Source organism: Scyliorhinus canicula, chromosome 19, assembly GCF_902713615.1.
Source record: "Scyliorhinus canicula chromosome 19, sScyCan1.1, whole genome shotgun sequence".
In the NCBI taxonomy this organism is placed as follows: Eukaryota; Metazoa; Chordata; class Chondrichthyes; order Carcharhiniformes; family Scyliorhinidae; genus Scyliorhinus; species Scyliorhinus canicula.
This window is the reverse complement of record NC_052164.1, coordinates 17,146,511-17,160,356: the sequence shown is the minus strand read 5'-3', so window position 1 is coordinate 17,160,356 and position 13,846 is coordinate 17,146,511. Positions and strand designations below refer to the sequence as shown.

The following is a 13,846-nucleotide window of genomic DNA, read 5'->3' as shown; positions in this document are numbered from 1 at the left end:
CAGGGTCCTTGGGTAGATCTTCGCTGACAAAGGGCAATTGTACTTTGTTCAGTGCACTTCATTTGTCCACAAGTGTTCATTTCCCAATGCAGCCTACATGTTGAAAACTGAGAGATTGGGGTGAACTCGATGGCACCCATGAGGAGAGTGCCTATTGTAACCTATTGTAATCTATTAATGGAGAATTTTGTGTAAATGTATGTGACAGAGAGAATTTCCAGAGCTGCTCTCACTTCACTATTGTTGCTTCACCACCCTGTGAAGTTACAACAAAGGAGCAGCTCTGAGAATTCCAGACCTCCAGCCCTCTTTGAAAATATCTATCTTCTTCCCCCCCCCCCCCCCCCCGCCCCCCTTTGTCTGCATCTGTAGTGCTCTCAATTCATTTTGCTCTTTGCATCTCCCTCCTTGTCTTTTTTGTTTGAATCTTCCCATCTCTCTTCCTGCATGAATGCCTCTTCCTTCCTTTCTCTTGTAGGTTTGCAGATTTTCTGCTGGAGTCACGTTTTCCTGTATAATTGCAGGAAATCCTGTAGATTTGGGAACATAAATGCCTTAAAATATATTCTAAAAAGAAAATATATGGGACACAATTCTCCGCCCCCCACGTCGGGTGGGAGAATCGTGGGGGGGCCGGGCGAGTCCCGGCACCCGCACGCGATTCCCCCCCCCCCCCCCAAATGGCATGCCGTGTTTTACGACAGGCCGCTTGGAGAATCGCCACTCGCCGTTTGTAACGGGCGAGTGGTGATTCTCCGGCCTGGATGGGCCGAGCGGCCTGCCCAATACGACGGGTTCACGCCGGCGCCAACCGCACCTGGTCGCTGCCGGCGTGAACAGCGCGTGAACACTGCCTGGGCGGCCTGTTGGGGGGGGGGGGGGGGGGGGAGGGGTAATTTACGTGGCGCCGCTTTCATGCGGCGCCAAGGCCTGGCGCACGTAAATGACGTGGCGTGCTCCTCGCCCCCCGGGGGTGGGAGAATAGGAGGCGAGGAGCGACCTCCGACGGCGGAGTGAAACACTCCGGTTTTCACTCCGGCGTCGGCACCTAGTCTCCCGTTGGGAGAATCCCGCCCATGTTGTTGAGCATCCTTTAAAACAATTGTTAGACCTGTACCAAAGTAAAATGAATAACGTCAGTATTGAAAGTGAAGATATTCCTTTCATGATCCCCTTCCGATATTGGATTTTTGTGGAGTCATTATTTACCGCTACAATGGAGGAGATTTGTTTTGTAGGTTGATGTCTACTTCAGGAATGAATTGGGGCTTATTTGAATTGAATCACCTGAAATCAATCAAAAATACCATTTTGTTTATTAGTTTCATCAGGCAGTAACTGGAGACCTGCTTAATGCTGCAAATTTCTTGGCGTTATCCGCCACTTGTACTAAACAGATAACAATCTGTCTTTTTTTTTCTTTTTCTACTACTTAACAGACAGGCTGCAAAATCTGCTGCGATTTATTTTGTCATTATAGCTTCTGCGAAAGGAAAAACCTATTGAGATTTGCCAGGGTTTAATGGTGTGACCTTCAGTGCATCGTATCTGAAAGTGATAGAACTGTGCCTGTCCTCACTGAGACGGATAACAGCAACAGATTGCCAGCTTTGCTCTCCTCTTCTGAGGGAGGTTCTGAGGGCAGCAGTTTAATAAATTTGGAAAATGGAACCAAAGGATTCTTCACTGTTCTCATCTTTCTACCAGGAAGTTATTGCATATTGACGTCCCAAAGGAGGGCAAACCTTTTATTATTGAGTAGACCTCTCTCAACAATCAAAGCTAATATGAAAATAGAAATAATAAACTTGTACTTGTATAGCACCTTTCATGATCACAGTATGTCTCCAAGCCAAATACATTTATGCAGTTGGATTTTTTTGTGTTTAGTTCAATAACTACCAAAGCCTATATTCAAACTAGTTGTTTGCGATGGTGGAAGGAAAACACTATTAATGAAATTATATGAATCACTGCCTTACGAAGAGGAGAAAGAACAAAGTCAATTTAAAACTGTTTTTCTGAAGTGCAGTTGCTCGAATACTGCAGGGAATATGGCAGTCATTATTTGCACAATGCTCCCTTGAAACCAGCATTGATATTAGATCATTTGTATTGATAGAGATTCTGATCAAATACCCAACCTGTCTGTATCCTTGTTTGCCTAATGAAAACACTTTATCATCCTAGTTCCTTCATAAGAAGCCTCTGTCAAAGTACTCTGGTGTTTCCGTCCTGGCATATCAGTCAAGGTTGTTGAATATGTGAGGAAAACAAAGGTAGTTTTAAGGGATTTATATTTGTAGTGGTAAACATTGGAAATAAGTTAAAGTTTTAAGTGTGTTTAATTTGTGGGCAGCACGGTGGCGCAGTGGGTTAGCACTGCTTCCTCACGGTGCTGAGGTCCCAGGTTCGATCCCGCCTCTGGTTCACTGTCCGTGTGGAGTCTGCAAGTTCTCCCCGTGTCTGGGTGGGTTTCGCCCCCACAACCCAAAAAATGTGCAAGCTAGGTGGATTGGCCATGCTAAATTGCCCCTTAATTGGAAAAAATGAATTGGGTACTCGAAATTTATTTTTAAAAACGTGTGTTTAATTTGATGTTTCTGTGCCTGGAAGGGTAAAACCTATAGTTAGATTCATGCTGGACAAAGGTGTTTGTATGTGTGGGTGGTGGTTTCAATTCCAACTGTTTTTCTATTGTGCTGAGAGAGAGTTGCGGCATGGAGAGTGAATAGACTGGCAGAAGTAGCAGGAGCTGCTTAGCAACTGGGGGCCTATTAAGATAAAGGTTTTTTCTTCCCAGTTTAGCTGAATTTGTTGGCAGTTGTAGACAGGACACTGGGGAGTGAACATTTCTCAACTTTGCCAGGAAAAAGATTTGGCAGGTTAAGGGGCAGGCTTCCTAAAGAACCAGATACAGTCCAGATAAACAGGGAATTTGGACATGACTTCAGTCTTCTTCAGACATTCCTTAAGAGAAGAGACCAAGGTGTTGTTCAGGAGAATTAAAAGAGAAAAGTAAACAAAGTGTTAAAGAGACAGTTGCAGTCATTGGATTTAAAGTGGGAAAGCAGACCTCAAAGGTAAATCTAAAGTTTGTGCCACCTTAATAGAGTCTGGGAATTGATGGTTAAAGCACGTGTTAACAGTTTGCACAACAGTCAAGACAAATAAATCCTGTAGGAGATGTGGTAAAACCTGGATATTGGATTTATTGTTAAAAGTGGAGTGGAAACTCTGTTTAAAAGAGTCATTTGGAAAATCTGGACTGGATTTTCGAATGCATCCTGCTAATGGAAAGCATTATTGTGAATGAAAACTATAAAGCGTGTTATTGGGAGTGAAGTTCAGAAATTCTCATGTGACAATTATATGGGGGGGATTCTGAGGAGAAGTTGATGGACACGTAACATGGGTTCAGAGCAGAGTGTGTGTCTTTGATCAAAGCCAATCTGTGTGCTGAAAGGGACTTAATGATACAGCTGTAGTTTAAGATTTGCCTTCTAATCTGTGTTAACTTTAAAATCTGCATATATTTGAAAAAATGAAAAATGAAATTTGCTTATTGTCCCAAGTAGGCGTCAATGAAGTTACTGTGAAAAGCCCCTAGTCGCCACATTCCGGCACCTGTTCGACGAGGCTGGTACGGGAATTGAACCGTGCTGCTGGCCTGCTTGGTCTGCTTTAAAAGCGAGCGATTTAGCCCAGTGTGCTAAACCAGCCCCATGACGTTAAAGGAGGTGGGAGTTAAGGAGAATTGAATCATACAATTATTTCATGTTCAATAAATGTTTTTTTCTCGTTAGAACTAATTAGCGGTCTTGTGATTTTGTTCCTCTGAATTTAAAAGAAAAACTGGTCTTTTGAGCCACGGTTCCATTCTGGGATCTTCCCATCCAATTATAACAAAAACTGGGATGGTAACAAATATAGATAATCAATGTGGGTGGAGTTTCAAATTTAATATATTCATTTATTAATCTAATATCAATAAGGCTTCAGTGGTGGATTAAATAAATGGGCGTTGAAGACCAGGAAAATTCCACACTAGACACTTGGTCTGTGCAGTTAATTGATCCTGTACAGGTCTGTGGTGTGGATGTCAAATTTGGGATTTGACGTCACTTGTCAAGAGAAGGGAAAGGTAATTGTTGGGTTCCTGCTCCTAATCATGATTCAGTGACCCCTGCTGGAAGGTGTGGGAAGTGACATTGAAAGACAATAGGGTCACATGCAGACCTCCTTTTTATACAATTGAATAACCTACTGATATTTGCTGCCCAAGTTCAAATAGATTGGTGGAGGAAATGGAATGAAAACATTATTTATGAAATTATATCAATCACTATCCTGAGAAGGGGTGAAAGAACAAAGCCGATTTTAAAATAGATCTGATATCAGGGAAGTCAAAAGATACTTTTGTTCTACGTTAACGTTTATTTTGTTGCTTTCTAATGTTACCAGTGCTATGATCATTCAAAGAAAAATGTTTAATTTGTATAAACAATTAAGATCAGGGAATCAAAAATGCAATTTCTAAATTTGCAGACAACACCAAATTAGGAGGGGTGGATAGCACTGAGCACTGTAACCACTTGCAAGAGGAGATTTAGAAACTTGCAGAATGGGCATATCATTGGCAAATTATTTTCAACAGGAGTCGGCATGAGGCATTATAATTTGGTAAGTTCATGGAGCAGGCCAGATGTTGTAAAATAAAAATGGGTGAGAGGGGAAAAGGGATTTGGGAATGTGTTGGAGATGGAGGGAAAGATGCCCCACAAGAGGCTGATGGGATACAACTCTTTATCCTCACACTAGATACAGCAATCACTCCTCTCCAGTCCCCGCAGGGTCACCTTCCCCGAACTACTTCCAGGTCGTGGTTTATAATCCTGTGGGGAATTCCTCCAATTGGGAGGAAGCTCTGTCCCCTAGTCACCTACGTAGCTCACCTTTGAGGTGCAAGAGGGGGAATTGGATGCAATACAGGTTCTGTCCCCGTAGGGGGTCGAAACATAATTATTTTAAAATGTATTTTATTCCAAACACATTCAAAGGTGCAAAAACATAAATAAATCAAAGAACATACAATTGAATAACCTACTACGATAGTCAGCAAGAAATTAAGTTGGGAATTCGGAAGAAACTTCTTTACCCAGTGAGAATGTGGAGTTTGCTAACATAATTATAATATAGATGCATTTAAGGGAAACTAGATTTTCTGACCCAAAAGCAATTTTATCCTTGCTTTCCCTTTCAATCTGTCATCCCTGTGAGCCACAAGTTGGTGATCATTTGAACAGAATTCAACAGCAGTTTTGTATCCAAATCCGGGTTCAATTATTTGTCTTCACAGACAGGAGACATCTATTTATCAGAACAATGCTCAGGCACTGATTCAAGTAGTAGAAGGATGTTAACAGTAACGTTGTGACCTATTTGATTTTGCATGCGGTACACATTTCCTTGAGCGGTGTGATTCAATATTTAGGTGTCAAATGCTGTTGGATAACACTCCCATGAATTGCTTTGGGTTGTGCTTCCAAGTTAAAAGCAAGTTATTGTTGACTAATTTTGCACGCAGGGAATTTGACCTCTGAGCCCTAAAAATGCCAACAGTGGTTGTTTGGGGGATTTCTTTCGAAAAATGATATTTACTTACTCTGGCTCTGATTTGTGGTTATTCATGTTATACAGACTTTATAAGAGGCATCTAACCTCAGTCATAATGGCATCCTGGCTTCTTTCCTTTTGGCCCTGATGTTCATATCACACTGCTTCCTGTTGACTTGTGTCTCGTTCTTTCCACACAGGATATTCCATTGTTGTAGAGTTAGAGGACATTGTGCAGTTAGGGATGAGCGCTGCCGTGTGGAGGAAGCAGAGCCATCAATTCTGGCTGCAGGAAAGGAGACATTACTCTCTGAATTATTGCTGAGAAAACCCTCTCTGGTCACTGGAGAGGCCATCTCCCGATTGTTGAGCAGCATTTCCCCATGTTTCATTATAATGAGCTGCTCAGAGGGCTGCGTTGCAGAGGTCATATATCATCAGTATCCTTCAACTGGTTTCAGTATACTGTAAAGAGCAGTGAAATTCAATGGCTATTGTAATCACAATCTTAGTAGGTCCTGTTCTCTTTTCTGATGCTCATAAATTACCTTTGGGACATAACAATAAGGATTAATCCAGTGTTTTTCAAACTTTTTTGCCCGGGACCCATTTTTACCAACCGGCCATCCTTCGCGACCCAACATTTTCTCTTACCTTTAATGCAAGAGGTGAGCCTAGGCTTATACTTTATAGTCCAGAGTAGCAAAGAATGAGAAATTACCTCATTGAAACAGGCATCATTCTCTCAAGTCTCTGCAGAGCAGATGCAGAATGTAAGTTTTCCTCAGATGGATGGTTTTCAGCCTGGGGATATAGTCTGCAGATTACAATGCGATGATTTTAGACATGGATGAGGAGGAATTACTTAACTGAAAGTACTGTGAATCTTTTTAATCTCTAAAATTCACTATCAAAGAGAGCTGTGCAAGCTCAGCCATTGAGCATATTCAAGACAGATGCAGGAAGACTGAATTGAATTTTTAAAAAGAAATCTCCTGGGTCAGTGCGCTGACGTCAGGAGGAGGCGGTGTTTCTCTCTGGACTCCGGGCCTGCGCACTGATAAGCGGGCATGCACGCGCAGTGCACCCGCATTTTTAAAGCCAGTCGCAGCTGGCATTTTTAAAAAGCCGGCTGCTGCGGCCATTGCACTTGAATTCCCGCGATCGGGAACGCTGTGACACTCCCAGCCCTCCCGACACCCGCTCGCGGGTCGGAACCCCCACTTTGAAAATGCCTGGATTAATGTGCACATGTTTGTTTTTTAAAAAAACAAAAGTGCTGGAAATGATCATTAGGTGTAGTGGCATCTGAAAACAAAAATAGAAACTAATATTTCAAGTTTCAAACTTTTCTCAGAGACTGATAGACTGTGTTTCCACTATGTTGATTTTATTTTAATATGGTAGATCTATGACAGCTGTTCTAATAATAATGTGTGTGCATGTGAAACTCAGTAAACTGTTCCAACAGGGAGGACTGTGGTGTAAAACTTCAGTCAGAGGAAATTAAATTCCATGATACACTCATGTTACCATTACCAACATCACTGTGCTATAACACAGCAGGGAATCTGGGAAGTATACAGGAGTGCTTACTGCAGCCAAATTAATGCACCTTTGACGTATTTTACTGCAAAAGCATTTCAGACAGTGGGGTAAATCCTCCCGATTTGCCTACCGTGGGAATGGTGTGTGGGTCAAACAATTTGATGGACCATTGAAAGGTCCGTTGACTTCGGGTGAGAATTCCTGTCTCGGGATGGGCAGCATGGTAGCATTGTGGATAGCACAAATGCTTCACAGCTCCAGGGTCCCAGGTTCAATTCCGGCTTGGGTCACTGTCTGTGCGGAGTCTGCACATCCTCCCCGTGTGTGCGTGGGTTTCCTCCGGGTGCTCCGGTTTCCTCCCACAGTCCAAAGATGTGCAGGTTAGTTGGATTGGCGCTGCTAAATTGCCCCTTAGTGTCCAAAATTGCCCTTGGTGTTGGGTGGGGTTACTGGGTTATGGGGATAGGGTGGAGGTGTTGACCTTGGGTAGGGTGCTCTTTCCAAGAGCCGGTGCAGACTCGATGGGCCGAATGGCCTCCTTCTGCACTGTAAATTGTGTGTGTGGACTGGAAAATCCTGCCCAATTACTTCTCATAATTCTGATCTAATTCTGTCGCTCCAACTGAGCCTCTTGATTGGTGTGATGGTTTAAATGATGAGACGATGGTTAGCGATATCTGTTGTTCCGATTGCCAGGTTGTGACCTTTTAATGGTGAGAGAGGGAGGGAGCTGACTCTTTGGCTGGAATTTTACAGCTCCTCCCCTACGTTTCCCCAGTGGCGGAGGCGGCTCGCCACTGGATGTCAACGTGATCATCCAGGCCCGCCAAGGTCCATGGCAATTTGCATTGCCGTGGAACTCGTGGTGGGGGTCAACTTCTGTGCGACTGGAAGATCCCGACGGCGGGAAAAGCCCACCCTTTGTTTCTTCACGTCTTCAAATGTCCAAGCCCTAAATTGAAATTCCCTCTTAACTTCATTACATTTCCACCTTTGTGCCACTCCTTAAACCAAACTTTAATTCACCTGCCCTATTATCTTTATATAGCTCAGCATCCAATTTTATCTGTTTGTGCTCCTGTGAAGCACCATGGGACTTTCCTGTATTAAACGTGCCATATAAATGCATGTTGTTACTGAGTCGCTCCTAGTTTGCTTCAGCAATAGTGCCCTAACAGGGCTACCCAAAGTAGCGTGGTACTCTCAGAAAATATGCAGCAATAATCTAGTATTTGAAAGAGATAGAGCAATGATCCTGGCATGGAGAATCCAGAGTTTGAGGATCTAAGATTCAAGATCCATGTCCTAAGTCCCCTCCCTTTTACTGGGATGCATGTCACTCCTTCCTTTGAGATGCCCTACCAGTCAACCAGTGGTGAATTTCTTGAAACGGAACAGCTACGATGGTCGAGATGTTCCCGGATAACAGCAAAGGCCGATGCCTGCTGGGAAATGTGGCATTGAAGCCCTTGGTGCCTGTTCTGTCTTTCTCCATAATATACAATATAGTGTGGAACTTTGAAAAAGAAACTTCAAGTGATAGGTCCCACGTATCGTTGACTGGGCGGCCTCTGATTTTCCCGCCATGCTGTGATCCTGGCATCCCCCCCCCCCCCCCCCCCCCCTTGCAGGTTCGACGCAGGAAGTAACCTGGTAATGCTTGAGCATCGAGTGAGCACTGCCTGGGCAATGCCTAGGTAGTACCCTGGCAATCCAGGGGGTGCCAGGGTAGTACCGATGGGGTGACAGGGTAGTACCTTGATATGATCCCCCATCCTTCACTCCCCCTATTAGCGCTGCATTCACCTGAGATCCCCTGGGAGGTCTGCTCGCCTGGTGCACACTTTTGGAGACGGTCTAGTATAAAGATGTTCCTGACATTGAACGTCATTGATGGGGAGCAGGGGACAGTCGTGTCATGCTGACGTAAAACTCGACTTTGCACTTCTTCGATAGTCGCTGAACTCGCCCGACCTAAACGAGAGCGGAAACTGCTGGCCAACATATTCTCTTTTTGCTTGATCTCTATTGCGATCTATTCTTTCAACATTCTGATATTAAGTTTCCTCCTTTTGAGAAGAAACGAGTTATCCATCAGAATATTTTGTTACATTTGGTCCTTTGTAAATTTCACTTTATTTGTTAACTATCTATGTAAAGATATTTTGCTGAAATTATGCCACTAAATTACAGCAGAGAGCACCTCAACCTAAATGCCTACTGTATGTCATGTTATCAAGTAATTATCATTTAATTCTCATATCTTGGGGCACAATGCGCTCTGTGTGTGAAGTTGAAGAACATTCTTTTGGCTAAACTTCAGTACAAAAAAAACTGTCGCTTCAGGGGGAAAAAATGTAATCTTCAACCAAAGAACCGTGTCAATTTATTAAAGGAGATCAAACATCTCCATTTGATGTAAGAATTCATGCTAATCTATAAATCCTAGATTGAATAAAGCTCTTTGTTGCCATTACACAGTGCGTTAAACTGCTTTCAGACACTTCACTATAATTTGTAGTGTTGCTGTATAAAATGGTGGCCCAGATTTTGCTGTATTAATGACAGCAAGCTGGTCAGCACTCACCATTATTACGAGATAGAACTACATCAGCTTGCAGTTAAACATGGAAATCAGAAGTTTATTTCAGTAATGATCTGTTCCTCTGCAGGCTGTGTCTTTTTATGTCTTGCTCAACAGAATCTGCACAGAAATCACTGTCATGTTTTTTCACTTCACACTTTTTTAAATGGCTAAAAAACTTGGGATTTATTCAATCAGGAGTAACTATGGTTTTGAAAGCATAGTGAGTGACAATTGATGCTGAGCAACCTCTCTGGCATTAAAAAAAAGAAAAATGACAAGTGTGGAGACTCAGTCTCCAAGAAAATGCATGTTTCATGATTTAAATAAATTCTTTTATTGTTTCTGCTTTTTAAAAGAATTTCCCTTAATCCCACGTGTATGTCACAATCTTTATTTCACCAGGTGTGCAATGTTGCTTGGTGGTACAGAACTTGCATATTGCTGAAAGGAGAGACGTGTTGCTTCTCATCTTGCATTCATCAGGACCATTGAAAGAATTTCAAATTATCACAACAATTTATACTTCAGAAAAAATGGGGCACTGATGGAAAGCTTTGGCAACATGCCTCTCTTTTTAGCAATATTCAATTATTATTTAAAAAAAATATATAAGTACCCAATTTATTTTTTCCAATTAAGGGGCAATTTAGCGTGGCCAATCCACCTAGCCTGCATATCTTTGGGTTGTGGGGGGCGCAACCCACTCAAACACGGGGAGAATGTGCAAACTCCACCGGACAGTGACCCAGGGCCTGGATCGATCCCGGGACCTCGGTGCCGTGAGGCAGCAGTGCTAACCACTGCCCCACCATGCTGCCCCAATATTCAATTATTTAAGTGAAATTCACTTCCTTTTTCCCCACTTCCGGCTTTGGTGTGTGTGCGCGTGCGTGTGTGTGTGTCAGTAAGGATCCGACCAGTTCCTTGGCTGCTTTCCCTGGCCGCCGTTCCCCGTGGAGGGTGTTGAATACAAACTTCTGCCAGAAGTGAGGAACTTTCCGTTGATAGGCCACTAAAGGTCTCTGTGCAGCTTTATAGCCAAATGCACTTCCCTTCAACGCATCCTCTATTTTGCTTATGGCGGTCATGCTTATCACCACAAGTCCTCTTCCATCAAGGCAACGTGCACGATTGTGTGGTTCAATAGGAGTTACTCCACAATCAGTTGACTGGAGATTTAAATCTGTCTGACTCCTTCCTTCCTGGGTCACTCTATTTTGTTGACTGGACCAAACTACTCTACATGAGGCAATGGATGGCACCAGAGCTCGAATTAACATCTAATTAGGATGAAGTGGGTCAGAACAGTAGGTGGGTGCGGTGGGAGGAAGCAATAACGGGCAGCACAGCATCTTCTTAAACAACTGTCTTTTCCTTCTCCATTGGTTTTGGGTGAAGTTTCTAGCCTTTTCTGTAATGATTTTTCCTTCTTAATCCATCCCTGGCTTCATTTTTCAGTGACATGCCCCAAATACATCAGTGTTGCACAACAGCCTCCTAATAGTCAGCCATTGAGAGGTGAGAAGAATCTGTATTATTTCAAATGCACTGGGGATGAAACTAGGATTTCCCCAGCAAAAGAATCGGGTTTGAATTATACCTGGAATAGACTATGGGTGCAATTCTCCCAAAGGGGAACAGGAGTCCCCTAGCGAGCGTGTTTAGCCGTGTGTTTCCCGGTGCTCGCAGTGGCTATTCAATGCGACTTGCGTTGTATGAGGAGCACGAATGGGGAACGTGCAGCTGAGGCCACACATTGCCCGCTCGCTGGTATTCCCAAGTGTAGCGAGCGATCTGGATACCGTTTTTAAATGGCATGCCAAACCTCAACCTCCTCCTCTCTCTACCCCCCCCCCCCCCCCCCCCCCCGCACACTATGGGAGGGTCCCCAGCCCCCGCGCACCCCCCCTCAACACCCACGACGGACAACCCAGGCCCAATCGTACGCAGACAAAAATGCCAGCTTGGCACTTTGGCAGTGCCAACTTGGCATTGTCCCTGCCAGCTGGACACCTTGGCTGTGCCAAGCTGGCACCCAGGTACCACCACCAAGGTGCCAAGCTGCCACTTCCAGGGTCCTCACATGGCACCAGTAGCTTGCAGCTGGGGTCTCCGATCCCCTGGGAGACCCCCACATGTGCCATTCCTTCCTGTCCGCATTTGTGGGGACCAGTGCTGAATGGCGCTCGCTCGAGGTCTCTGAGGCAAATGGGATGGACCCCAAAGCCTCAGGTACCTCAGGAATCTGCCTAGCTGCCTCGTTCTAATATGCAAATTTGCCAAAAAATGACCCCGCCCACAATGTGTGGGATTCACAACGCACTGTCTCGCAAGATTGGTGAATTTAATGTCAAATCAGGTAACAAGGGTACAAAAGATTGCATTTAGAGAGGGCAAGAGAGACAAACAAGGACAGAAAAAAGGTTAATCATTTAATATTGATACACTTACAATCTCCAACAACAATTGAAACCTGACAGAATGAAACTCCATACTTGCAATTTTCGTTGCCGGTGAGATATGCTGTCTTTTTCATATCCTTTTCAAAACATGTACTTGACAGGAAATGGACAAGACATAACTTTCCGGAATGAGTTTAGTTAAACAAATACAGCAACTCCCCACCATTCAATTCATTTTGAAGGTGAGACGAGCAGTGAGATGCTGGTAACAAAAGGCAAACTGTGGAGCAGCTCAACTTAGACAGCAGCTTTTGAGATTTCAGTTTAACAGCAAACCAGCCTGAATTCTCTGTACCTCTTGTGCGTAACCTTAAAAAAAAAAGATATTGCATCAATCTGTTCCTCAGGACGCCCCAAAGTGCTCGACAGCTAATAAAATGCTATTGAAGTGCAGTTGCTGTTGTGATGTAGGAAGCGTGACAAGTAAGTGGATCACAGCAAACAACAAAAACCTCAACTGTTACTTAGCAAATAATGGCCTATTACATACTCGTGTTTCTTTAAAGTCATTTTGTTATTGGAATGGGATGTACTTCCATGATGTGAATGTCATTTCCTTACTATTATACATCTACTCAGCCCTTGTTTCCCTATGTTTTCATATGCTCCAGAAATGTAGCCCCCATTTAATACAAACTGGCCCCTCAAATATGTTGGTGGGTAAATGTACTGAGCGGTGTGGCATTTGGTTCCGTACACACCAGGAGTGTCTTCAATTCAATTAGTAACAAGAGTGTCACAGTAAGCTGCAGTGCTTCGGAACTTAGCAAAAAACCTCCCCCTGATCCCCACTGAGTCTCCTGTACATCTGACCTGACGGATGATTCCTGCTATTGTCAACACTCATTATTAATTGTGAAGAAGAGTAGTTTTGGAGAAGGGCTACTGTTATCCATTGGTTCTTCCACTCCAACGTGGCTCAGCAGTGATGAGCCATCAATTGCACGAGAGACGAGTCGCCATACAAAAGTTAGGCTTTAATAAGCCAGCCCTGCGGTTGTCTACAATAAAATGGACGACCGCCGGGCGCTCCGACTATTTATACCTCGGTAAGGAGGCGTGGTTAACTCAGCCTCTCGACCAGTCGGAGAGCTGTCACATGACTGGTCTCAACCAAGCGGTCGAGAGGCACATGACCGACCAGGGCCAATGGTAAGCCGGTGTTCTGCACCAATGGCAGACAGCTATGCAAATCATATCACCACAAGCAGGTACTGAGGGGAGGAGTGCCGGGTATTTTTCTTTTTGAGCGACATTCACAGCCTGTGATATCAGAAAAGTAATGTTGCTTTCCTTTCGGTTAATGTCCCAACCCAAATTGAAGCCCACATTTTCTGACTGAGTTTTATTCATCCAAATGCACAGGGCTGGATTTCCATGAAGATTTGCATGGAATTGGATTGAAAGAAGGCCTAAAGGGACGGAAACTCCAAAAAGCATTTGAGAGCTTTGCATGGAATATCACCGTATTAAAAGTAAGTAACTTCCATTGCCTCGGCCTTCACGGAGCTCCATAATGTTCTGATGGAACGTGCACCAATAGCCATTGTGTCTCACTTGCTTTACATCCACATACTGGCAAGGTATGCTCCAGAAAGTCAGTTGTGAAGGATAGAACTGGAGCCAATCTTTA

General features: G+C 43.9%; 1 protein-coding gene across 2 annotated transcripts in view; it reads left to right on the top strand.

Annotated features, from left to right (window-relative positions):
- The window catches only part of LOC119954539 (inactive phospholipase C-like protein 2), a 276,466-nt gene that overhangs the window by 234,157 nt on the left and 28,463 nt on the right, over positions 1–13,846 (top strand). For both annotated transcript variants that reach the window (XM_038779853.1, XM_038779852.1), the window contains exon 5: positions 13,579–13,688. In XM_038779853.1, coding sequence (XP_038635781.1) covers positions 13,579–13,688 — 110 coding nt within the window. The remainder of the gene's footprint in view (positions 1–13,578; positions 13,689–13,846) is intronic.